Here is a 26665-nt window from a genome sequence, read left to right on the forward strand (position 1 = left end):
AAAAAGAGATTTTTTAAATTGGGGATTTCTTTGCTCGCCCATGGGGAATGATTGCAACCAACGTGGCTTGTCGATCTTTTCTAAAGCTAGCAGGCATAGCCAAAACTAGCCCGAAGAAAGGGGAGGAGAAACGGTGAAAAGGGACGCATTCAAGTCAAATGTTTGAAAGCAATTCGCCCATCACCGACCAAATCATCTTCATCATGACCGGGACTGATTTTAGACCAAATCTGCATTAAAGGAAATGATAAACGTGAAAGACGCAGGAAAAGGAGAAAGACTGGCTTTTTTGGAGGTGGTTGGATTATAACCCCGTAGACCCCCCTCTTTTTTCATCCAGTTTTCTCCTCCTCCCCACCATTTCTCTTTCAATATGCTGTTTTCCACTCCTGAGGACTTGCTTATGAAACCGGGGAAAATCGCTTGAAAACGAGAACGGGAGAGACTGGATTTTTTTCTCCCCCATATCGCGTCCTGCTACGTTCTCGTTGCTTTCATCCTCATTGCACGCACTGAACAAGAACAAGACATAAATGGATAGAAATTACCCGGGAACAGGATTCGGCGATTTGGGCGCAGGAGCAGGATGGAGTTACGACAGAACGGCAAAAGCAAGGTATGCATCGGATTCAGACAATGTGCACGCATCAGTGGTAGTTTGCAGGGCACGGTGTGACCCACGTAAACAAATTGGAGCTATTAGCTTGATATACAGCGCCGTGCCATGCCATTATGGGTAGCGCATTGTCATCCTAACAGTTGCATAGTGATAAAATTATAAACAGGAATTGCTAAGTGTGTGTCGTGGGGGTGGGCGGGGTGGAGAAAGGAAAGGTTGGGGAATGAATTGAATGTGATTGACAGATATGGGTTTTTTTTAGGCTGGACCTGGCGGGATGGATGGAAGGATGGAGGTGGGGGATGTCTGGGTGTCCATTGGAATTATTGTTCCAAGCGTGCAGGCCTGGATTCAGACTCCTGATAGATAAATTCATAGGATTCATGATAGAAACGGGCGAGGATTGCAGACGCAGCAGCCCCCCTCCTCACCCAGCGCCCCCGTCAGACATCAACAAGATAAACTGATGCAAATTAACCAAGGGGGTGCGTTTAATTACCCCCTCTCACTGTAGCAAACTGTTCCAGAGGCCGATGCTGCACTGTTCCCACTGAATTGTTGAATACATTTTTATGCTCCACAGAGTGATTCAATATCATTTGTGGTGGATGGTTTTGCTTGCTCATTTGCATAAAACAGATATGTCAGATTCCTCGTGCGTCAAAGTTGCAATTTACTGTATAGGTAAAATAAATGCAAATAAAAAATCCAAGCGTGAAAGATTTGAGGGTGAAATTTGACAAAACTGCGAGGCAACGCTGTAATTTAGCTTTAGTTAGCCTGCGAAGCTAGCGTTAGTTTGCAGGAAAATTAGATGAAGCCTGTTAGCATCATTACTTCCTCTGTTCCTACACATGTGACGCTCCAGTCTATTTTTTCATTACTTTCCTGGTCAAAATCAGAATCCAGCATTACACTTTGAAGAATTCTCATTTAGATAAGCAATCGTGGCCAATTGCTTGTGTTAGCTTGTATCATCCTGGCGTGTATTTGCGTCGACGTGCACCATTCAGTTGTTAGCTACATCACCATAATTAGTGGGCACACATATGCAAATTTTTTCTCTTTGGTTTAAAATTCGGGATGTATTTATTTTTTATTTTGTAAAATGAAGCTATTTTGCCCTTTGTTTTTTATTTAAACGCAGGTCTGGCCTCGCAGTTTGGGCCTTGTCTATACATTTGTGCTTGTGAGCGATGCTAGCAGCAGCATGAATGCTAACAGGAATCTGAACCACGCATCTCATCAGTAAAGCTCGAAACTAAAAAAAATCAGGATGTCTAAATAAGGAACCGCTTTTAAATGATGCTAATTTGTAAAACGTGCAAAGGACGGACCTTTAATTTCCGTTTTCATAATTGCAAACGAGTCATTCTTGTTAATTTAAAAGAATGATTAAAAACTGCTTCCACATATTTATAATAACTATAGTATTTGACAAACACCAATGCTGTAATTATGGAATAATTAATATTACATCGTTTTAATAATTTTCTATAAATATGTATTATTTGATATTTCTTCCTGGAGACATTAAGGTTCAAATTAACCCAGATTTGAAATCTGATGCTTGAATTCTTTTAATTAAAGTGCAATTTACCTGCACATTAAATGCTGTGTGTGGTGTACAGTTGACCAGCACGTCATCTTTTATTTTTTCAAGAGTCACATTTTGGGAACAGATTAAAATTATGGTAATATACTCTAAGATTAATCACACTTCCCTCCCCTCCTCCCAGTCTTGTATATGGGAGTTCCAGATCATCCCACCCCGAGTCTGAGCTCCTTCACCGACAAGCCTACGCCACCCCACACCCTCTGCAGGGCTATGCCACCAATCACCACCCAGGGAGCTCTGGCCAAGGCGGGGCTTGGGGAGCAGCTGGACGGAGTTTGGGTAAGATAAATGTCATACCTTCCATGTCACCACCATAAGGGGCCCTGGCAATGAATTATGGTGTCTGTGCTTGGAGGCCCAGCAAGATGATTGTCACTGAAAAATGTGCACATTATAGCTCCAGCGAGTCTACGCTGTGGATGTTAAAACCTGCATTTATTCTTAAATAGTTTTTGCTGCATCTTGTCTGATGTTTTCAGTACTTGTAATGATTGGTTTTCTTACAAATAGTGTTTCAGGTGTGTCAGGGAAGCACACTTGAGTCTACTGTCCTTTTATTTGATCTACATTTGCATTGGAAAATTTTTGTTTTTGTGGTTTCAATTAAATGATTCCCTCTTCCGTGATGGTCTCTTAAAGGTCTTTCTGGGCTTTTTGACACTGGCCTGCACCACGCTAGCCCCTCGGCTCCTGATGCCTCAGTCATGAATCTGATCTCAGCCCTGGAGTCCAGAGGCCCCCAGCCTCCACCCTCTGCCTCCTCCCTTCTCTCTCAGTTCCGCACGCCGTCCTGGCAGACAGGTGGGGCTCCGTTAAGTCCTCCCTGATGTGCTGACATTCAAACAAACCCAAGTCAATATGACATTTAAAAAATACTGCCCTAATGTTTGTTTACATTATTAGTCTGACAGTGTTCACTTGTGAGCGTTAGCATTTTGATATTTCTACTTTTGGAATCTTGTGATGGTCACTGAGTGATTCTGTGATGTTTTCTTCTTCCTAACAGCGATGCACACGCCTGGTCCGCCTGAACTATTCATCCCTGGAGCCCTTCCTGGCTCTGGATCCTTCCCCTCCTCTTCGGCTCTGTCAGCGTATCAACATCCAGCGTCCTTCTCAAGCCGCTCTTTCCCCGCTGCCTCCCTTTCCCTCCAGGACACACCAACATTCAGCCCCACATCCAACGGTCTTCTGTCCCCACATGATCCCCTAATACACATCAAAGCCCCGTCACAATCAAGCCTGGGTTTCGATCGACTCCTGTCCTCGCAGGGCGCCGCTGCATACAGGGGCAGCCAGGATCCCACGGGCGCCACATCGGCCCAGGCGTCCTCCGCCAGGCATCTGCAGTCGCATCAGTTCAATCTGCTCTCATCACAGCTGCAGGACCAGTCGTCCCAGCTGTATAATCCCTCAGTCTTTTCCTCAGCCCAGCCCCAGTCCCAGTCCCAATCCCAGTCGAACTCGGCCCAAGAGCGGGCCGTGCCGAGGCAGGACAGCGTAATCAAGCACTATCAGCGGCCATCGCCGGCCCAGTCCCAGCTCTCATCCTCGGCGGCTCACTCTCTTCAGCACTATCTCAGCTGTGGAGGAGCGGGGTACCAGCCCATTGCTGCCCACCACAGACACGCCGGCCTGTCTTGCAGCCCACTCGGCGACCAGAGCCCCTCGTCGGACCACAAGCCCACCTCTCGCACTGAGCAGTATCGGCCAATCATCCAGCCTCCCTATTCCTCCTCTTCATCCTCCTCTTCCTCGGCTGGGAAAGGTACCAAAAGCAGTTCCAGTAGTGGCTATTCTTCTGGCAGCTCTGCGTCATCCTCAAGAACTCCTCATACACCTCCCTCTGCTTCCTCTACCTCCTCTTCCTCCTCGTCTTCTTCAGCCACTTCAGGGGCCCACCCTTCCAATTCCATTCCCACCTCTAGCTCAAGTGCAGCTCCGTCTAGGCAGCAGCCACCCCCCCAGACAGCTCCACCTCCCCCTACATCTCAGCAACAACAGCCCCCTCCCACTTCCACTTCAGCTCCACAGTCACTCCCCAAGTCCTGCCTGTCTGGCTACGGCTCTCCTGTGCCCCCAGTGAAGACCCCTAACTCTGCTCTGACTGGTCAGACTCCACCCCAGCAGCAGACGCAGTCATATTCCCCCAATCAGCCACCACCAGCCCACCTGGCTCAGTCTTATGGAGGCTTCAGCTCCCCACAGGCCCAAGACCTGAGCTCTGGTACGGGTGGGAAAGGCTACGGGAGTTTAGGAGGACGGAGCCATTCGTACTCCACTGATTTATACGGTGCTGATTCTGCTTATGGATCACTTTCATCCTCCCTGGGTGGAGCTGGCAGTCCATCGTTGGGTTATGGAGCTCCAGGCCACTCACCTGCCCTTTTGAGGTCCAGCGGTTCATCAGGTAATGGAGCATCAGGAGGAGGAAGCAGCAGCGGTGCTGGGAGTGGGAACTCAGGCTCAGGAGGCGGAGCTGGAAACAGCATGACCAATGAAAGAGCTGGAGGAGGCAGTGGTGGAGGCTCTTATCATATTCCAGATTCCAGCCCCTCTCCCTCAGGCAACTCGGGCATCATCCGTCCAGGGTTGCACTCGCCAGTCCCCACCTGTCCCACTCAGTCTCCAGGAGGCGCAGGCTCTAACAAGTACATTTCTTCCGTCCTCTCGCCCACCTTTCTGGCCTCCCCACAGGGCTTCCCTGACACCCGAGGCCCCCCCTCCCAGCCTCAGTCATATCACTCCAATTCCTCCAAAACGAAGGCAGACACCTCCATGCTAGGAGTGGGCTCTCAAAGGTCCCAGGATGAAGTGGATGATGATGATGAGTTCCTAATTCAGCACCTGCTCCAAGCTCAGGCAAGTCCTGCTCCTCAGAGCGCCCACCACCCCCAGCCGACATCCCAGCAAACGCAGCCCCAATCCCAGTCAGTCCCCCCAACCAGCGATTCAGGCAAAGGGATGAGTTACGACATGGGCAAGAGCTCCGAGGAGAGGTACCACCCGCAAAGTGTCATTCGTACTCACAGCGCCACTTCTGCTGCTGGGGTAGGAGGTGCAGGCTCTGGAGGGTCCATCTCAGGGCTGGACAGCCAGCTGGAGATGTCTCTAAAGAAGCCGCAGCATCAGCAGCACCACCACCAACCACAGCAGCCCCAGAGGAACGACAGAGCTGTGAGCAGCAGAAACAGCGGTGGGAGAAGCAGCACTGAACAGGTGCACTCCCACCTCCATCACCACGACAACCTCGGATCGGTTGTCCACTACGGCCGGGGCGACCCGTACTCCCAGCACTCCCTCACGCGCCAGCACTCCTCGCATAGTCAGCACGTGTCCTCGCACTCGCAGATGCCACCTCTCTCCCAGATGGAGCTCCAGAAGAAGCCCCAGGAGCGGGCGGACATCCCGTATCCTCGGAAAACGCCAGAACTCCAGCAGCAGCAGCAGCATTCCCAATCTCAAGCTGCCGTGTCCCTCATGGACTCTCCCACGGATCAGTCCCGCCAGCCGCCACACCTGCTCCAGTCGGTGCTCTCCCACACCACCCGTAACAAGCTGGAGCCCCATCAGCCTCACCATAAGATGGACTCCCACCGCCAACACCAACAGCACCACAAAATGGACTCCCTCCCGCCTCATCAGCAACATTCAAAGATGGACTCTCTCTCTCAGCACCAACAGCACCATAAAATGGACTCTCTGCCCCAACAGCAGCAGCACTCCATCAGCCAGCAGCAAGCTGTGATGGAGGGTGCTGCGGGGAGACTCGGCTCGTCCAAGCATCAGGCTCAGTCCCAGTCCCAAACCACCCAGTTGCAGCTGCAGCTGCAGTCCCAGGCTCTGGAGGTGGCAGCAGCTCATTACAACCACGGTCCACATCCACACGACCAGAGCCAGGTCAAACAAAGCTCCGTGGTGTCCGAGCTGGACATGCTGGAGCGCTCCCTCTCTCAGACCTCCTCCTCAGACGTTGGTGTCGCAGAAGACCGACGTGGTGGCCCCGGCAGCGCGGGGAGAAGCAGCGGCAGCAGCGAGCGCCACAGGCAGTCACAGCAGGAGCCCCAGAGGCAGCACCAACCTCACCATCAGCCGCCACAACCCCACCACTCGCAGCAACACCCGGCTTCCGAGCTCCACTCCTTCCTCTCCGAGCCCGACATCGGTCTGTCCACCCAGTCCCACATGCACCACCTGTCGCAGCATCACGCGCAGCAGCAACAGCAGCACCCAGCCTCTCACCCCCATCACCCTCATGCCCAGTCTCACCCTCAACAGCAGCCTCCTCACCCTCATCACATACCACCCCCTCCTGCTTCTGTCCACTCCCAGGCACAGCCCGACCCACAGCAGCCACTCTCCAGTCAGCTCCCAAATCAGCAGAGCCAGCTGGACCAGCAGCGCTCAGAACAGCACCAGTTTGACACGGTCAGCCCGGTCGAGAAAGCCGACCAGAACCAACAAAGTAACCGCTTTGTCCCCTTAACCTCCATCTGCTTCCCAGACTCCCTCCTTCAGGACGAGGACCGCTCCTTCTTCCCAGGAATGGAGGACATGTTTTGTGCTGAAGACTACAAATCGAGCTGTGCTGGTGGTGCCGGGCCCGGGCAGGAGGAGATGAATGAAGGCCAAGAAGGAATGAATTCGATGAAAGCTGGGCAGAGTGCAGGAGGCGCCGGGGGGAGCGGTGGAGCTGGCTATGACCTCATGGGTCACCACGGTGGAGATCAGGCTTATGAACCATACTGTCACGGCCTGGAGGAACCTAACAACAACACCATGACCCTGGATCTGGACTCTCTAAAAACACACGAGCTTCCTTCCACTGTCAACACCGAACAGTTGGGATTGATACAGTCCCAGGCTCCGGCCATGGGAATGGGCTCCAACACCGCCGGTCCTAACAACTCCGGAGCTAAACTCTCCTCAGATCCAGGGGGAACTGGCTCGGGAACAGGTTCTGGAGGCCTCCAGTCTCCAATTTTCTGCTCATCTCGTCCCAAGAAGCTGCTCAAATCCAGCTCTTTCCATCTGCTGAAAGAGCGAAGGGATCCCAACACACTGCCGAAGAAAAGTTATGCTCAAGAATACGAGTTTGAAGATGACGAGGACAAAGCGGACCAGCCCGCTGACATCCGGTTGAACAGCCGCAGGCTGCCTGACCTTTTACCAGATCTGGTGTCCAGCTGCAGAAAGGGAGGAGGAGGGTCTCTCAGCCCTTTAATGGGCGACATTGATTTTTACCATACCTCGGGCTACTCCTCAATGGGCTCTCACACGATCCTGCCCCCAGATGGACCCAAGAAGAGGGGTCGGAAGCCCACTAGGCCAAAAAGAGAGGGTCCCCCCAGGCCAAGAGGCAGACCTCGTATCCGCCCTATGCCTGAGCCCTACACCCCGCGAGGCATGATGGGGGATATGGGTGGGTCAGCAGTCGGAGCGGGATTCAGCGTGGAAGGGCGAGGCAGGGGCAGGGGTCGCGGAAGCCGAGGAAGAGGAGGTCGGAGGGAGGATATGTACATGGAGATGAGTGGGAAGGAGCAGGACCAGATGCACTCTCATCACCTCCATCAGCAGCAGGCGCAGCAGCTCCATCAGTCCCAACAGCAGCAGCAGCACGAGCCCATCCCTCCTCTCAAGGTCAGGCATGAGTCTGTTTGTGGATGAGATCAAAGCAGAGTTACAGGAACACAGAATGATGGAGAGTAGCTGTCAGCTGTGAGCCAGTCTAGCCTTTTTGTTGCTCTTCCTCTCTCTCATTTTGGTTAGACATTAATCTGAGTTAACGTTAGATTCAGTCATATTATTCTATCATCTTGAAGTCGGTAACTTGTTAGCTTCTAATGTGATGCATCACTTTGTTTCCTCTCAGATCAAGTTGCCAGTTGGTACCCTGTCCTCCTCTGACGCCTTGCTGAGGACAGACTCTTTGTCTGGCACCGACCCTGCTTTGTCAGACGGCTCGGTTGGCTCAGCTCCCTCGCTTGGTTTAAGTCCCGGACCCCCCTGCAGCGCTGAGAGTAGAAGCCAGGAGAAGAACAAACAGAAAAGCCAGCTGATGAGTGAAGGAGTGGATGAGGAGGGATTAGAGGAAAGGGTGAGAGCTGGAGGATAAAACGTCTTTGCTTAAACTTTCACAAAGCTGGAATTCAGCTGATATGGTTCATAACGCCATAGTGTCACCACTTCTGTAGCTTACTCATAGTTGTTGTGTGTGTGTGTGTGTTTTTTTTTCCAGGGGGATGAGAAGGATTCAGAGTCCAAAGCTGGATTTGTTGCTTCATTCTTGGACTTCCTGAAGTCGGGGAAGAGACCTCCGGGGTTGGACATCTCACCAGGGATGGAAGCTGACAACGGTGAGACTTCTCCTTGTAAGTCAGGAGGGCTGCGGCCACTGTCTCCTGCACCACCTCCTCCACCTCCGCCGCCTCCATTTGGGGACAGTGAGGGGAATGGCGGTCTGGCTCTGGGAAACTGCCCCAGCCCCAAGCGCTTAGAAGATGAGCTGAAGAGGAACCTGGAGACTTTGCCGTCGTTCTCCTCCGATGAAGAGGATTCGGTTGGGAAGAACCAGGACCTTCAGAAGAGCATCTCCTCTGCCATTTCGGCTCTGTATGACACTCCCCAGCTAACATCCAACATCCAGCCCCCCCTGCCTCCTCCACCTCCTCCTCCCCCCACTCAAACTCAGCCTATTCACGCTCCTCTTACCCCCACGCTGCAGCCTCCCACACTCAGTCCGCAGCCAATGGTGCAAACGCCCCACTCCCAGCCCGAGTCTAATGAACCAGACATCCTTCCTCCAGAGGATGGAGACATGGAGGAGAACAAGGAAGAGGAGAATGAAGAGGAGAATGAGGAGGAAAGGAGCACTGAGGAGGAGGAGGAGGAAGAAGAGCGGGATATAACAGAGGAGAGGGAACCGCAGCTGGAAACCCTCTGTGCTCCGAAGCTTGACGGTGAGTTTGAAATGTCCTCTGTCATTTTATTCTTCAACTCCTGTTAAGATTTTAATGTCTGAGAAATGTTTTTAAGTTTCAGTTAGAAGACCGTACCGGGTGTTTGAGTAGCAGTTAGCATATCGTGTTTTAGCCTTTCCTGTTCCAATAATGCGTGAGTAGTTTCAGCGGTAGGAATGCTGCTTGAGACGGTCGAGGACCATCTGGGAGATGTTCAGCTGTTTGTTGTTTGAGTTTAAGCGATAATTATTTTGCAGCTTTTCTATATTTGCCTCTTTATACTCAACATCTGAGTGTTTAAATGTTCAGAAGACAAGCAGCTGAGAGTTTAAGGAAGAGCCAGGCTTTATAAAAAATTTTCCATAAAAATCGTGTTTGAAATCTGTGTTTTAAAAAGAAAAACATGATCATTAAATAAAAACCCGTCCCACAGCGCTCCTCCGTGAGAGCGGGGGTGGGGGTGTGGTGGTTGCACACCTTCTGCTGCTGTTTCTCGCCAGTATCAGCTGATGGAGGGCTCTAGTTCCGGTGCGCCGTTCGAGTCAGCGGACATGGTAGAGTCGGTGAGGGGGGCGGGGCATGACGCTTAGCCTGGCGGGTGGGCAAGCACTGGGGGAAACCCTGAGTCTGTGATTTTGTAGCCTCCTTTAGATTCCTCAAACTAGTGTAGGCCGTGCCCAATTTCGCTCAGATTGTAGATTGGCTTTGTCTTCAAAGACATTACTCTTACTTTTTTCAGACTCTATGATGTCAACAAATAAAGCAAACTTCTTGTTCTTCTTCTTGTGCTTTTTATTGACGATTGAACTGCAAAAGCTAACTGCTAGCATAACAGCTATAAAGCAGATAATGAGCTCCACGTATAGAAGAAGAAGAAGAAGAAAATATCATTTCTACAGCGCCTCTCACGATAAAAATCATGAGGCGCTTCACAAAAGCAAAAAATGTAAAAATATAAAAAAGCATTTAGAAAATGTTTAAAAATATATTTAAAATGAGCAAAAATAAACAATTGTGATTAAAAAATGTTAAGAAAGAGAGAGAGTGAATAGGAAAGAGGGAAATCAGTGGATCATGAGGAAGGTTGAATAGGTGGGGAGAGCAGAATAAAGAGAGAGTGGTGAAGAAGGTCATACAAAAGCCAGCTTGAACAAGTGAGTCTTCAGCTGCTTTTTGAAGGAGACCACTGAGTCCACTGATCTCAGGCTCAGGGGGAGAGAGGTCCAGAGTCTGGGGGCCACAGCAGCAAATGATCTGTCACCTTTGGTCTTTAGCCTGGTGCTGCACAACCAGTAGGCTTTGATCGCTGGACCTCAGGGACCTGCTGGGGGTGTGGGGACTAAGAAGATCACCAATGTAAGATGGTGCTTGTCCATGTAAGGCCCTATAGACCAGAACCAGGATCTTGAAATGAACCCTGAAGTTGACTGGCAGCCAGTGAAGCTGGAGGAGAAGCGGGGTGATGTGGGTGTGTTTGGAGGACTTGGTCAGAAGCCGAGCACAGGCATTCTGAACCACCTGTAGACGGTTCAGGGAGGTTCTGCTCAGACACGTGAAAAGAGTTACAGTAGTCTAAGCGTGAGGAGATGAAGGTGTGGAGAACTGTCTCAAGTTCAGAGCGAGACAGAATGGGACTCAACTAGGGCTGCAGCTATCGAATATTTTTGTAATCGAGTACTCTATCGAATATTTTTTCGATTAATCGAGTACTCTAATAAATTACCCTTTTGTGTTTGTAAACCATTATATCATATATTGATGAGCCAAGATGGCGCCGAGTATGGCTGCCTCGTCGCGAGCTCCACCAAGTTCCAACATTACACGCTCCATACTGTACATTAATGCCACTGTTTTGCACATACCAACCTCTGTACATTTTATATCTCTTATCTTATTGTTTACTTTATTCATTTGTATACTTAGATTAGCCATTTTTATATTTTACTTGTTTTTACATTACTGTATTTTTGCACAACTCTGTTGCTGTGAAGCTCGCACACAAGAATTTCACTCGCATGTACTGTACCAGTGTACCTGCACATGTGACGTGACAATAAAAGTGATTTGATATCAAATAGCATGTTATAATTATGAAAGAACTCTTAAAATGAGCAAGCAATTGCCAGTTGTTCTTCAAGTTTTATTCAAAATTAGTTTGCATAACTTCAGCACTTCAACTTTACTTCACAGTAAACAAATGCCTGTGCAAAAAATAAGTAAACAACCTGAGCCGATTTTCCCCTCGTGTGAGAATCTGCTAGCCTGCAAGCCAGACAAAAACTAGGAGGATAACGCTGCGAGCGGCTGCGGCCCAAACAGAACCAGAACCGCTCACGGCGCAAACAGCTCGCCGGCTGTTTCCCTATTAACACACGTCCGTTTTAATTTCTACACTTTTTTTTCTCACACTAACAAGGATTGCCAAAAGCATGTTTGCTGTGGTTTTGTCAAATTATACTGATCACAAAACATTTATTTACTTTCTTTCGTTTTCCTCCGCCACTCATAAATACCTGTGTCCTCCTGCAGAAACCCCGAGGGACAACAGACATCAATAACACAATAGAAAGTCCGACATATTGTGTAAAAACTGCTATTTTTTTAGCACATTTTAAGTCCGACGTGTTGCTACCAGATGTATGGTGTGAGCTGAAACTGAGTGCTACAAATGAAAAAGTTGCAGTGTCCGCAGAATATATAGAAAAACAGGCTAAAATGCATTATCTTGTAGAGGCTCTGAGTCCGCTTGCAGAAGTGACATTTACAGGTGCTGCAGCATGGAGGATGTAGTGGTGTGGTGTGCTAAATCCATTTTACAGTATTTACAGGTGCTGGCCAGTAAATTAGAATATCATCAAAAGGTTGAAAATATTTCAGTAATTCCATTCAAAACGTGAAACTTGTACATTATATTCATGCAATGCACACAGACCAATGTATTTCCGATGTTTATTACGTTTAATTTTGATATTTATAGGTGACAACCAATGAAAACATCAAATCTGGTATCTCAGAAAATTAGAATATTCTAAAGGCCAATGAAAAAATGTTTGTTTCTCTAATGTTGGCCAACTGAAAAGAATGAACATGAAAAGAATGTGCATGTATAGCACTCAATACTTAGTCGGGGCTCCTTTTGCCTCAATAACTGCAGTAATGCGGCGTGGCATGGACTCGATCAGTCTGTGGCACTGCTCAGGTGTTATGAGAGCCCAGGTTGCTCTGATAGTCGTCTTCAGCTCCTCTGCATTGTTGGGTCTAGCGTATTGCATCCTCCGCTTCACAATACCCCATAGATTTTCTATGGGGTTAAGGTCAGGCGAGTTTGCTGGCCAATCAAGGACAGGGATACCATGGTCCTTGAACCAGGTGCTGGTGGTTTTGGCACTGTGTGCAGGTGCCAAGTCCTGTTGAAAGGTGAAGTCTGCATCCCCATAAAGTTGGTCAGCAGCAGGAAGCATGAAGTGCTCTAAAACTTCCTGGTAGACGGCTGCATTGACCCTGGACCTCAGGAAACAGAGTGGGCCAACACCGGCAGATGACATGGCACCCCACACCATCACTGACGGTGGAAACTTTACACTGGACCTCATGCAACGTGGATTCTGTGCTTCTCCGCTCTTCCTCCAGACTCTGGGTCCTTGATTTCCAAAGGAAATGCAGAACTTGCTTTCATCAGAAAACATAACTTTGGACCACTCAGCATCAGTCCAGTCCTTTTTGTCCTTGGCCCAGGCGAGACGCTTCTTGCGCTGTTTCATGTTCAAGAGTGGCTTGACACACGGAATGCGACACCTGAATCCCATGTCTTTCATGAGTCTCCTCGTGGTGGTTCTTGAAGCGCTGACTCCAGCTGCAGTCCACTCTTTGTGGATCTCCCCCACATTTTTGAATGGGTTTGTCGTCACAATTCTCTGCAGGGTGCGGTTATCCCTAGAGCTTGTACACTTTTTTCTACCACATTTTTTCCGTCCCTTCGCCTGTCTGTTAATGTGCTTGGACACAGAGCTCTGCGAACAGCCAGCTTCTTTAGCAATCACCTTTTGTGTCTTGCCCTCCTTGTGCAAGGTGTCAATGATTGTCTTTTGGACAGCTGTTAAGTCAGAAGTCTTCCCCATGATTGTGGTGCCTTCAAAACAAGACTGAGGGACCTTTTAAAGGCCTTTGCAGGTGTTTTGAGTAAATCAGCTGATTAGAGTGGCAGCAGGTGTCTTCTATATTCAGCCTTTTCAGAATATTCTAATTTTTTGAGATACCAAATTTGGAGTTTTCATTAGTTGTCACTTATGAATATCAAATTTAAATGTAATGAAATTTGGAAATACATTGGTCTGTGTGCATTGCATGAATATAATGTACAAGTTTCACGTTTTGAATGGAATTACTGAAATATTTTCAACCTTTTGATGATATTCTAATTTACTGGCCAGCACCTGTATACTGGACTACGTTTTCCGTCTTACGACGTGAAAGATGGTCCCACAACTTTGACTTTTTCTGTCTTTTTCGCACTCCACCGGGGTCCACGTTGTTAAGAGAAAGTTAAGTTATATTCGCTACTCGCGTGTGCATTCAGTCCAGTGGGCATGTGCGTCACTTATTTCGGTCCGGGTGAAACATGACCCCGGGCGATTGCAAAGCCACGAATTAATTAAATATGAATTAAACGAATCCTCGAGGCAGAGAATTTGACTCGAGGATTTTTTGTACTCGAATTATTCGAGGTACTCGAGGAATCGTTTCAGCTCTAGACTCAACTTAGCAATGTTCCTGAGATGGAAGAAGGAAGAGCGAACAAGAGAACTGACATGAGAATCCAGGCCCGCAGGGGCGGGCAATCCTGGTCCTCTAGGGTCACTATCCCACATGCTTTACTGTTTTCCCTGTTTCAACACACCTGATTTCAATCAGCAGGAGATTAGCTGGCTTCTGCAGCTTGATGAGCTGCTGAATCAACTGTGTTGGAACTGGGAAATAACAAAAAGATGGAGGATATCGACCCTCGAGGACTGGAGTTGCCCACCCCTGATCCAGGGTGAGAACTGGGTCAAAGGTCACATCAAGATTCCTGACTGAAGGTTTGGTGTGAGAAGCAAGCTGACCAAGAAAGTCTCTGACTTTGGGAACCAGCTTGTCTGGGGCACAGATGAGGATCTCAGTCTTATCTTCATTCAGCTGAAGAAAGCTCCCAGCCATCCAGGCTTTGATAGAGTCTAAGCAGGTGTGTAACAGCTGCAGCTTAGACATCTCATGGGGCTTAAAGGAGATGTGCAGTTGGAAGGACACCAACCCACTCCACAAAACTGTTAAGTTCCTGAAACAGGAGTGCTAGAGCTTTTCTCCACAAAGAACGACTCACAAGGCATTCATTTATACTAGAGACCACTGCAAATGTATATTTAAGGAGCTAGCTCTGTGATTGTGAAGTTGTTTAGCTTCACTCATGTAACCGTCCCACAGCATTGGGCTCCCTATGGTGTTTTATCATTGGGGGAACCAGTTCTGTGTGGTGGGTAATGGCATATTCACATCTGGGTTGGCCCAGTCTGATCTTAGTTAGGCCGGCCCGCTCTCCCGTGGCCAGGTTTTGTCTGCATAGCCATCTCATGAACGCTGATTTCTCAGAGCACGTGGGTGGGGTAAAAGGCACATGAAGAAGTGGTGTCCTCCTTAATTTAGTAAACAAAGGCGGCCATGAGCTATGTGGCTTTTGGAGACTGACATGAAGCACAGAGCTTCCTACAGTTTCACTGAGCAGCGGTGCTGTCGTGGGCTCCTTCCACATCAGTCTGTTCTCGTGCTCCCTCGGCTGAAGCAGTCAGGGAAGATGTTTACTCCACTGCATCCAGACTGATAATAAATCGTGCATGTGGGAAGCTGCCGCTGGCTGATTCTACCAGCCAATCAGGGGTTCTCTCTACTAGGCCTTAATTTCAGCCGGCCAATCAGCCAGTAGTGGGTGTGTTGGGTCAGCTCAGCACCAAGCTGACTGCTGGAGAGATGTCCAAGATAAACTGTCGGCTGAACACGAAAAAAGCACAGATTATCCAGATGTGAACACAATATATACCTACCGGGGCTGAGCCAGATGTGAGTGCACCATCGGTTAGAGGCAAAGCTCCTCTGTTATTCCTGCTACACATCAAACAGCTGTAGAGTATTTTAAATGTTTCCTAGCCAGTGACTCAGATGCTTAGTCTTCGCTGGAATCAAACGCATTTTTAAAAAATGTGAAATTTGCTGTTTAGTTGTAAGGCTGGGCGATGGGACGAATGAATCGACCATCGGCGATGGGCTGAGCCGTTACGGTTGTTTTTTTACAGGAGGCCATGTGTTTATTTATTTATTTGTTTGTTATTGATGAATATTTTATACGTTACGCACAGAGAACATCGCGGAGGTAACAGTTAAGAAAAGATCTCCATCAGCACATCTGAGCCTTTTCTCACCTCCTCCTGCTCTCGCTGCCGACAGTGCACGCGCAGGCGACGCGCTGAGGAGTGGTGTGGAGAGCGTCTGTGACGCACTCGACATCGTGCACTGCAGCGCGGCGTTGAGTGGAAACCCTTCTATCTTTCAGAGTCTGGAAGACTTCTGGTTATTTCATTTGGAGAAACGTTTCCTGATTTAAAACTTTGGCTGAAGTGGCGCTCGTCGTTATTCAGCACCTGCTTCGAGTGTGTCATCTGAGCACGGATCCATCCAGAACATTATTTAAACAGCCGTGGGTCTGTCTGAGGCAAAAGTCTGTAAGCTCATAACCTCCTCAGCAAGCTCCCTAGAGACATCTGATCACACACAAGCTGCAGGTGACCAGTTCAGGTTCACGCGGCGCCGGAGGAACGTGCGTTCGAGCCGCAGCGGGTGAAATGTTCCTAATTTCAGTGAAATGGTTTAATTGCATTGTTCGTGTTACTGGGGCATTCTGATCAGCCTGGTTGGACTAAATATTAATTAAAATGAATGGAAATTTAACGAATGAGTATTCATTATTTAAAAAATGAAAGTGACGGGATAAATGGATCATGTGACCTCTGACAGCGAGCTGCCTCCTCAGAGTGCGTCCAAACGCAGCAGCCTTCCATCCCCCACTTATAAAAGAAAGAACCCAGAAGTTTTTGTTCAGAAAGAAACGTTTTGCTTAAATATAAACCACACCAGTGGGCACCGCGGGGAAGCAAAGACGAGGCTTCTGTTTAACATTTTAACCGTGTTTAATACGGGCGTTTATACGTCACTCTACCAAACTACAAATACAAAATTCAACAAAAGAAAAATATAAATTTCTCTTCCAGCAAACTTATGTGCTGCGCTTGTCTAAAAAAAATCACTGTTTTGGGCTTCTTCTGTGTTCGCAAATCAGTCCGTGCGTCGTGACGTCACATGTACGAATAAATCGTCCATCGACTTTTTTGGTCTGACGATTGGCGGTGGGAGAAATGATACAAATCACCCAACCCTACTGAGTTGTTTTTGCAGCTGGATATTAATGGAGATGGACATCATCCTCTTTGGTTCATCTAATGCATCCATGTTTAATATTTTAGCCACAATGAGGATCTCTGTTCATCGGTGGCTGACTTTGCAGCCACTCTGGTTGACCTCCGGTTCCACTGATGAGCGTCTTTGAGTGTCTTTAACAGCGCTATATAACTTTGATGTGCTATTATTAGGGTTCCAAGCCCAAAGGGCAGGGAACCCTATTGTTTTTCTACGGATTTTTCATTATTATTTATTATTATTTATTATTATTCTTCTCCGCTTGAAATGTATGGGCGCAAGAGCCTGAAATTGCCAGGGAAAATCTGACATGGCAGTCTGATAGAAAATCCTGACCGCTACTCAGATTCGAAAATTTGGACCCCGCGTTACCTAGGTGCGCTATTGCGGAGGTAAACACGTTTCAGCTACTAGCTCCCAAACCGTAGGTCTCACAGTCAAAAACTTTATATGTACTTAATCCTTGGATGATTCTGCATCTTTTTTGTATTGGCCATGCCCATTTCCGCCTAACTAGATTTTTTGCTAGATTGCAAAATACGCAAAACTTAATTTTAATCACCTGTTCGTCATTTTTCGTCGAATCAACTTCAACCTTCGTACATATGATCTGTGGACTAAGGTAAGATCTTGTGATGAAGAAAAATGCAGAAATATTGAAAATTGGGCTAATGGCGCCATGTCAAATTCAATGCGCTAGCTAGCACATGTGATAATTGATGATATCTTCACCATTTTTCAAGATAAAGTGATGAGCCTCTAGACCCTTATAAAGTATGAGCGGAGAGCCCCATCGACCCAATTTGGTTTGGATTCACCTAGAGGGGGCGCTAAAGAGTCAAAAAGTTTGTTTGAGCAAAACGGCTTGATGGATTTCCACAGAGCTTGGCACATATGTTAATCATCGGACCCTTAAGCTATATTTTGAAAATAATTAAAAAGTGGGCGTGGCTTATAGGCTTTAAACATTTTCGCCCTTTTCCTCATGAAAAATACATATTCTATACAGAAAGTTAGAATTCATATCAGTCATAGTGACATCTACAATCACAGAAAAAAAATTGAATTTTTCCCAATAGGTGGCGCTGTTGTACCCCAAAAATGTTTATGGCGTGTTTCTCCCCATTTCTTTCATTAAAAAACAAATGGTCTCATCCAGTATGTTCATTGAGTCAGTCAAATTAAGATGAGTATTTAAAAAAATATTTTAAACTTATGCTAATTAGTAGAAATTTGCATAGTAAGTCAAACGTACTTTTGTTAACTTCTCCCGGCCGTCAAACTCAATCACATCACAACTTTGCCTGACAAGAGAGGAGGAGCGGCTGACCAAACAGTCTGAAGAGATTTTGGATAATTTGCTTACTTTTTTAAATATGATTTTTTAAAATAATTTCTTGGGAATGAAAAAGTTTTTTTAGCATAACTTCAAAATATTTGGACATTTTTCAAAGCTGTTCATAACCACTATACCTAAGGTCAATTCAAGTGTATATCTTGATTTTCAGCTTGATTCAGCATTAGGGGGCGCTATAACTAGGACGAAATCATACTGCTGAACTGGCTAAATGGATCTGCACGAAACTTAGTGGTTGTCATCAGTATAGAGTCTTAAGACTACATTATCAATATGGTAATGATTGATCAAAGTGGGCGTGGTTTATGATCATTTAAAATTTCAAATTTGAAAAATTTCCTAAAAATCACTTTTTGCATGTAGGAGGCTAAGATTTCCAGATTGTGTTAACTGGATAGGCTAGAGCTTATGTCATGAAAGCCGCAGCTCCACGAAGAGGTTTGCGCTTTATATTTACGAAAATACATTTTTAGGCTAGCAATTGTAGCGCAAATTCTGTTCTCACAATCTTCTTGTAATTTGCCACAAAGTTCACTCTTAGGTGGTTTATGAAACAAAAAAAAATGTCGTCTTGATTTGAGCTCCCCCTAGTGTTTAATTATAGGACATATTTTTGTCTACAGCCACTAATGCAAATATTATTTTATTGTAAGTACAGTTTTACATTTATGACCCCAACAAAAATATAAGAAGAATTCCCACATCACAGAGGCAACCTGGGAATATTTTGAGATTTCTGTACAAAAGCATAGATTTTTAATGAATTTTTAACTTTTTACCAGTTTTTCTGTATAGTTGGACAACAACGTAATTAATTTTTGTTAGAAAGCTTTTTAGGTATACAGTAAATATAAGCCATTTACAACATTCCACATGTACCTATGGTGATCTGAGATTTTTCTCCTAATTTTAGAAAGTAGCACTATTTTTTTATGAATATTTTAATTTTTGTTGTGACCTTTATAGTTATATTTCCCAATTTTTCTTCAAAAAAGCTTTGAGTCTACTGATTTAAAAACAACATCATATTATTCCGCATGTTAACACTGCCATGTGAGAATATTTTGGTAATTTTAGGATGATTTATGTATTTTTCATGATTTTTTAAAACATTTGGTCAGTAAGTCACAAAATGAAACTCATAGTTTTTGTTGAAAATCTTTTAAATCTAAAGACATTATCAAGTATTTATGTTATTTGTAATATTCTGTTCATGTATAGATTATTGTTTGATAATCTCACTCATTAAATCTTCACTTTCTTTAATAAGGAAACAGTGGAATTCCATTGTAATCACGATTGAGAAGTCAGCCATGCCTCTGAAAGATATGTGTATAGGCTTTGCGGGTTTAATGACGTATCCTGAGTGTTACTTTCATTGCGCCGGTTGAAGTGAGCTGACGGGACGCCGCGCGGGAGAACGTGTTTTTGGGGCGGGACCGCGTGAGGACTGGCGAAGTTGAGGGCGGGGCGGGTGGGCGACTGGCGCTGGTGGCTTGGAACCCGTTGATAACTGCTTGCAGTTCTAGTTATTGTTATTATTGTTATTATTATTATTATTATTATTAAAGGCTCCTGCCTCTGGTAAACAGGTTACTGATCTATGGTGGACCTAATTGTCTAACAATCTCCTCCATGTTGCCTCTTATGTCTGAAACCTTCCCGTGAATAAACTTGTCGGTGTGTGAGCGGCCTCGGATTTGCCCAAACTGTTGGAACGTGTCAGCATTAATGCACTGATGCAAAATGAAAGTCTGGTGAGCATCAGGCTGGTGTTTCGGGTGGTGTCTCATCCAGGACGCGCCACAGTGAAAAGTGACCCGGAGCTAAATCTAAACCTGCTCCTCTTCTTTCCAGCTGCTCTTCCTGAGATTCCACCAGAACCATCGACTCCCGAGCCCCCCTCTGTTCCTCCATCTCCTTCCTCATCTTCCTCTCCCTCCCACTCCCCCCTCCCTCCCCTTTCTCTCTCTCTCCCCTCACCTTTACCAACACAAGAGGAGCATCAGGAGAATTCTCAGCCTCTGAGTCCCGTTGCTGCCACATCTCCATCTCCACCATCCCCTCCTCCTCCTCTTCAACCCACTGCCATCCCTCAGCCTGCCACTCCTCCCCCTGCTTCCTCCCCTCCCCCACCCTCCACTCAAAAGGAGTCTCCTGTGCCAACCCCGGAGTCTCCCACCTCTCCCGAGGAGCCTCCAGCTCCTAAGATCACCTCGCTGCACCTCGCCCAGAAGCAAGAAGACGCAGCTATTGTTGGAGAAAGTGAGGAAGATGAGAGCGAGAGCGGAGGAGAGGGCATCTTCAGAGAGAGGGACGAATTTGTTGTGCGGGTGGAAGATATCCGGACTCTAAAGGTATTTTGAGTTTTATACACAGACGTGCACAGAGAATAACATAAAGTTTAGATGCACATGTCTTTGAATGAATAAATGTGCATCATTTAAAAAAAAATCTTAATCCGGGGTGCTTGTGCACAGCTTGCCCTGCAGACAGGCCGTGAGCCTCCGCCCATATGGAGGGTGCAGAAAGCCCTGCTGCAGAAGTTCAGCCCAGAGATCAAAGATGGGCAGCGACAGTTCTGTGCCACAAGCAACGTGAGTTTCTGCTCAAGCCGTCAGCGGTTAACCACACCTGCAAACAATCCTGGTTAAAGTTTTGCCTCTAATGCTACAAACGAAAACTATCGTCTACTGGTTTGTGTTCATCACAAAGCTTTATCATCCTGCTAAACTTTTTTTATTAACTCTTTTATTAGTACCTTGGCTACTTTGGAGATGCTAAGCGGCGGTACCAGCGGATATATGTGAAGTTTCTGGAGAATGTCAACAAGAAGGACTATGTCAGAGTTTGCTCTAGAAGACCGTGGCGCAGAGCTGCACCTGGTCTCAGGTACAGAAACTCCTTATCAGAACAAGGCCTGGGATGTAGATCTGAAAATTGATGGTTGAACTGCTACTGACTGTGAATCTCTCTAAGTGAAGGCTCCGTTTGTCCAACAGGCGACAGTCCCTCTCCAGAATGGCATCCCCTCCTGCTTCCCAGCTACCTCAGAAAGCCGTGGAAAAAGAGGAGCGTGTGGCTCCTCCACCAGTCCAGCGTGAACAGAGGGAGAAACCAAAAGCTGCAGCCTTGACACCGAAGGAGCACGATGAGAAGAAAGAGGCAGCAGCAGCTGTGCCAAAAGCCAAGCAGAAGGATACGGACCAGGACAAGGAAAAGGAGAAGGTGAAGCGTGCGCAGTCCAATCAGGAGAAGGCAGAGAAGCGAGTGCAGCTGCAGCAGGAGAAAGCGGAGCGGCGAGTTCAGCTGCAACAGGAGAAAGCAGAGAAGAGACTTCAGCAGCAGCAGGAGAAGGTGGAGAAACGTGTGGGCGCTGCAGAACGCGGTAGAGCAAAGGAAGACAAGAAAGCCTCAGAGAGGAAGGAGAGGGAGAAGGCCAATCGGCCCCCCAAGTCCAAGCCAGCAAAGGTGAAAGCCGAGCCCCCGCCCAAGAAGAGGAAGAAGTGGCTGAACGTACCTTCATCAGTGCCTTCTTCGTCTGACTCTGACTCGTCTGAAGAGGTGGCCAGTGAGAATGAAAGTAAGGTTCTGCTTATTCTCCACCACCCACCCCACATTTCAGTGATGAGACACAGTGACAGAAGGTCTTCTGCAATGTTTGAATGGTCTTTGGTCCCTCCCAGTGCCAGTGAAGGGTGGGGTGAACAACCGTGCAATGAGGGAGATGTTCAGGAGCTACGTGGAGATGCTGGTGAGCACGGCCCTGGACCCAGACATGATCCAAGCCCTGGAAGACACCGACGGTGAGAACAGCACACACACTCCCTTCTTAGCTATTACACGTATGAGAACATCTCTTCAACTTAACCAGACATGCCCGTCTGTTGGCATGCTTCCTGCAGCTTAAGCTCTGAAGTAACACACACTAGTCGGCTGCTGGACTCTAGACCAGCTGGACGAACTTCCTTCAGAGCAGGAGAGGATTTACTGACATGCATATTCAGCATCAATCTCTTGATGAGTGTTTCAGAAACCACATGAAGGAGGTGTGATGGCTGGGTGAGAAGCTCTGGGAATGCAGATGCACCTGCAGCCAAGAAAAGCTGCTTTGGCTTTTGCCCTTGATATTAAAATGATTGGCAGCTGCAAGAATGATGACTAATGAAAACCTCTGTTTTGATTGGCCCTCAGATGAGCTCTACCTCCCCCCAATGAGGAAGATTGACAGCATCCTGAGCGAACAGAAGAGGAGGTTGTTGCGGAAAGTCAGCATGAGTTCTCAACATCAGGTAATCAGCCGCGAATGTGCTTCTCAGGATGTCGTTGCAACCATCACGTGTTTAATGGCTTTTGTTGTTCAGCATTTAGAGTCTTTTTTCTTATTTCATATTAGCGTTTTGTTAAAAATAAGTGTGTGTTTTGCTTTTTTCCTTCACAGGATGTTCTGCACGCTTACCCCCAAATAATTGCAGACCCACTGGACACAGGAGTGGTGAGGGTGCGACTAACCGGTGACGCTTACAACCGAAAGACTCTCAACAGAGTCAAGAAGACCCTGCCTAAACCACAGGTAGGTGTGTGTGTGTGTGTGTGTGTGTGTGTGTGTGTGTGTGTGTGTGTGTGTGTGTGTGTGTATGTGTATGTGTGTGTGTGTGTGTGTGTGTGTGTGTGTGTGTGTGTGTGTGTGTGTGTGTGTGTGAGCATGCAGAGAGGCACAGAGCAATACATTAACATTCAGTTGACTGAGTCCATGATCAAGAATTAATAAACACAAGTTTTTCCATAACAGGTATAAAATAAAATAAATGAACAGATTTAATGGAAAGTTCACTACAAAGGTAATTTAAAAGAAGAAAATCACGTTTAGTCCCAAAAGGAGACCTAATTCCTTCCCTGCACCTTTTGCCTTCCTTGGTGTTTCCTTATGCCCTAAACAGCTGTTTTCAGGAAAATCCACACTGCTGGTATTTTAACAATTTTAATCAAAAGTGGACCAAATATTATAAAAATAATATGCATTCAATGTTATTAATGTTATTATGAAGGAACAAACTAGACTTTTATTTCTATGTCAGGTGTTTTTTTAACTGTTGCCATGATGCTACAGAGTATGGTTCTGCTCCAAATGCCGTCATCATCCTCCCGTACTCGGTAGAACGGAGTTTCTGGTGACCTTTTCAAGATGATTCTTGTCAAGTACACTAGATTGTACCAGCGATGGTTAGGGTGACCAGATCCCAGCTTGCCAAATGTGGGACATACTCAGTGTGGGACAACGTGAAGTTCCAATTAAATGAGAAAACAAACAAACAAACAAAACGTATATTCTGCCTTTTAGCCCTGACATCACTGTTACCTATAGGTAAAATGATTATTCTTATTATCATCATATATTTTTTGTATATATTTTATTTGAATTCAACATGAAGAAGCATAGCAAAAGCTTTACTATTCCACAGTTCCTCTCAAGTTACCACAACATAACTCTGTAGTGGCTCTGATCATTTTAATAATATTGATGGGCCCACAATAATAAAACAAATGCGGGTTTAAGCAGCTTTTCAGAGTTTTCATTGAATGCTTTCCACCACAGAATCACAGTAAAAGTACCAGTAATGGTTTTTAGATCTATTTATGTTTGTTTTTAATTAATTTTCCACTAAATTCAGCATCTCATAGAAAAAATATCCATACTTTTTTGCTCTTTTTTTCATAATTCAGAAACAAAATGATTTTGTTAAACATGACAACAAATCTCTTCTAGATTTTAGGTGAGAGAATAAACATCAGATTAATCTCTAAAAAATTCATATTTAATCTAATAATAGTTTCTTAGGGTTACTTTATTCTGAGAATAAGTGATCAAAGCTTCCATTGATTCTCATTATTTCTTCACTGTGCTTTAAGGGGCTCAGCATGTACGCAGGTATCTGAAACCGCAGCACCTTGTCTGTGTTAAAACCTCCATAGTGTTTATCATGGACCTGACTAATTACTGGAAAACCTGCTTTTGACCTCTTCATATCATATCACTCCACACCGAGACATGAAAACATGACTCGGAAACAACAAAGACTCTGTCGAGTGTCTCTGATCACGTTTAATTCACACGTTTACAGCATTTTCTCCTCCGTGCTCGCTCACGCTTGTTTTGGTGGTTTGGGCGTGCTCCACACACGCTCCAGATCTGCGTTAAAAGTCCCACCTCCATTTGAATGGCAGCAACAGGCAGATTTCTCCACACTTTCTTCTATAAGATTGAAACTCGAAACGGGAAACTGTCAATAATGCGGGACATGAGTCTCAATTTGTGAGACACGTGAAAAGTTATGAAAATGCGGGACCGTCCCGCACAAAGCAGGACATCTGGTCACCCTAGCAATGGTTGTCTATTAAAGGTGTGGTTATTGAGAAACGGCCATTTTAACTTCCAGCCTGAACAGACAGTAATAAACGAGCACCAATCTGAAACCAAATGATCAAAATGAACATGAATTTAAACCTGTGTGGAGCTCAGTTTGAGTGAACATGCCCTGCAGACCTAATTAGCTGAGTTTTAATTATGTGTACTCCTGTACCTCTGATGGGAAATAGATTTAACTGTGAGATAGTAGGCATGTAAGAGAACATTGATGCACTGAAATATTGTAATATTTCATGTTTAGATACTGAATCAGTATTTAAAAGCAGTGAACTTGATTTTTTTAATTGAGAATTTACATGAAAACCTTACTTTTGTGTGGTGCAATTTAAACTTTGACCACTAGGTGGCAGCATTTTTTATTACCATTATTCAGATGTTACAATGTGATCTCATAACACTGGATGTGTCTGTTGTTTTTATTTAATTTTTTTTTTTTTAATTTAAATAAATTTATAAAATCAGTCTTAAACAATGTAAACATCACCTGGGTTTTAGCATCACAAAATATCGTCTCCCTTGTATTGTGACATATTGTATTGTCACACTCACGCCAACACACACCCCTATGAGACGGTACTTTATTTACTTCTATATTTTTGAGCTGAATGAGCTCCATTTCAGTCTGTAATGTCCTGGGAGTCGTAAAGGTAGGCAGGTGGGAGGCCATTTCCCGTAGAAGAGTCAAAGGGTAAGGTTGTGATAAGCCACCGGCTCCCTGCAGAGGATGTCTCTTCCTAATTTATGTCAGGGAATGATATTGGAAGGGAGGACCCAAGCCTTCAGATCAGTGAGCACTCCTGTAACAACTAGGTTCATCATGTGCGAGATCTTCTGTTTACGGAGGAAAAAAGGTTCTTCTGCCAACGTGGTGACTACTTCACTTACGTTACTGAAGTTTTTATTTTGGCAGAGAAAGCAAATAAATAAAAATAAAAGTCCCTAAATGGGGTTTGGATGTTTGACCAAATGGAAAGTGAAACTGTGGTTTGATAAAATTAACTATTACAGTGAAAGGCTGGTAGCACCTGCTGCCATTTTCCTCACCTGCTACTTTTTTCTTTATAACCCAGATAAAAATGGCTTGTTTTTCATAAACAAGTCCATCCTAAATGGCCCGGTAATGATCTTTTTTTTCCCCTGCAGGATTTAAAACTGTCACCTGAGGCATATCGGATATACGGCCTCTACCACTCTCTGCATCACTATAAATACCACACCTTCTTACAGTGCAAGAAAGAGGTAAGAATGCAAGTCTTCCTTCCTGCCAACACTCGACACAGGTTTGCTGTAGGTGTGGATCACTTTAATCATTATTTTTAATGATTATAATTGGTCCCTCTTGAGTTTTTCATGAACATGAAAATAGTCTCCTACACCTATCTCCTGCATTAACATCTGGTAGAAAGTAGACGGTGATTTGAAAATCCTGACAGACCTACGTCACACTGACACTTAACATTCAAGCACTCGCTCATCTTGGCTGACGACGGGGAAGGCTGTTGTTAACGTCCAGGAAACAGCAGAGAACGTCTCGACTAGTAAGCACTACACTATCCCACCACAGAGCAGAAGTCCTCTAGGCTTGTGTTATTTGGAGAGATAAAACACCAGCCTTGCAGAGCAAACAGAGTCAGTGGTTGAGTCAAGTTGCTGTTCTCCAATCAGAGGCAAGATGTCCAAATACGAGGAAACAAGGCTCCAAATCCTGCCATGTTCTGCCACACTCTCCTCCAGTTGACTTCTCTGTGCTGACACTGGCACTTCTTGTTTAAATGAGTGGTCCACACCTTTAATAAGTCTCTTGTTTTATCATTTTGGATCTTTCTCTCTGTTCTGGCGTGGTGCCCCCTTTTGGTCAAAGTTTCCTGTGTTTTTTCGTCCCTCTTCTGCAGACCAACACCATTGAGCAGGCGGCCGAGGACCCGGGCCAAGAGGAAGTGGTGCAGCAGTGCATGGCCAACCAGAGCTGGCTGGACACCCTCTTTAGCTCCTTTATTGAGCTGCTCTCACTCAGCACCAAAGCCTGAGTTAGCCTCATAAAGAGACATATAGTGGGCTGGAATCAGCAGATTTAAAACAGAGAATTTTAAAAAAGAGGAATGGATCCCACTGTACAGCCCCTCAGATCCCGTTCAAATCTCTCCAGATGAGAGGAAGAAGTTTTTCAGGCCCTCGCTGAATGCTG

At 46.0% G+C, this 26665-nt stretch overlaps 1 protein-coding gene across 1 annotated transcript; it reads left to right on the forward strand.

The window, feature by feature from the left end:
* The first annotated feature begins 363 nt into the window (after positions 1–363).
* prr12a (proline rich 12a) lies at positions 364–26665 on the forward strand. Its single transcript, XM_015963299.3, has 15 exons — positions 364–616; positions 2359–2516; positions 2877–3038; positions 3244–7877; positions 8110–8334; positions 8476–9196; positions 19911–20410; positions 20534–20650; positions 20812–20945; positions 21056–21636; positions 21740–21859; positions 22248–22345; positions 22495–22626; positions 25624–25719; positions 26373–26665. The coding sequence occupies exons 1-15, from the start codon at positions 534–536 to the stop codon at positions 26505–26507; spliced, it is 7896 nt and encodes a 2631-aa protein (XP_015818785.3). The 5' UTR covers positions 364–533; the 3' UTR covers positions 26508–26665.

This window comes from Nothobranchius furzeri, chromosome 16 (genome assembly GCF_043380555.1).
Source record: "Nothobranchius furzeri strain GRZ-AD chromosome 16, NfurGRZ-RIMD1, whole genome shotgun sequence".
Lineage (NCBI taxonomy): Eukaryota > Metazoa > Chordata > Actinopteri > Cyprinodontiformes > Nothobranchiidae > Nothobranchius > Nothobranchius furzeri.

What these genes read in the sequence shown, in the direction of transcription:
- prr12a (XM_015963299.3), top strand. Translation starts at nt 534, where the DNA reads ATGGATAGAAATTACCCGGGAACAGGATTCGGCGATTTGGGCGCAGGA. An exon ending in AGCAGCTGGACGGAGTTTGG is followed by an intron (nt 2,517 to 2,876) that starts GTAAGATAAATG and finishes GGTCTCTTAAAG; the next exon opens with GTCTTTCTGGGCTTTTTGAC. An exon ending in AGACCCTGCCTAAACCACAG is followed by an intron (nt 22,627 to 25,623) that starts GTAGGTGTGTGT and finishes TTTCCCCTGCAG; the next exon opens with GATTTAAAACTGTCACCTGA.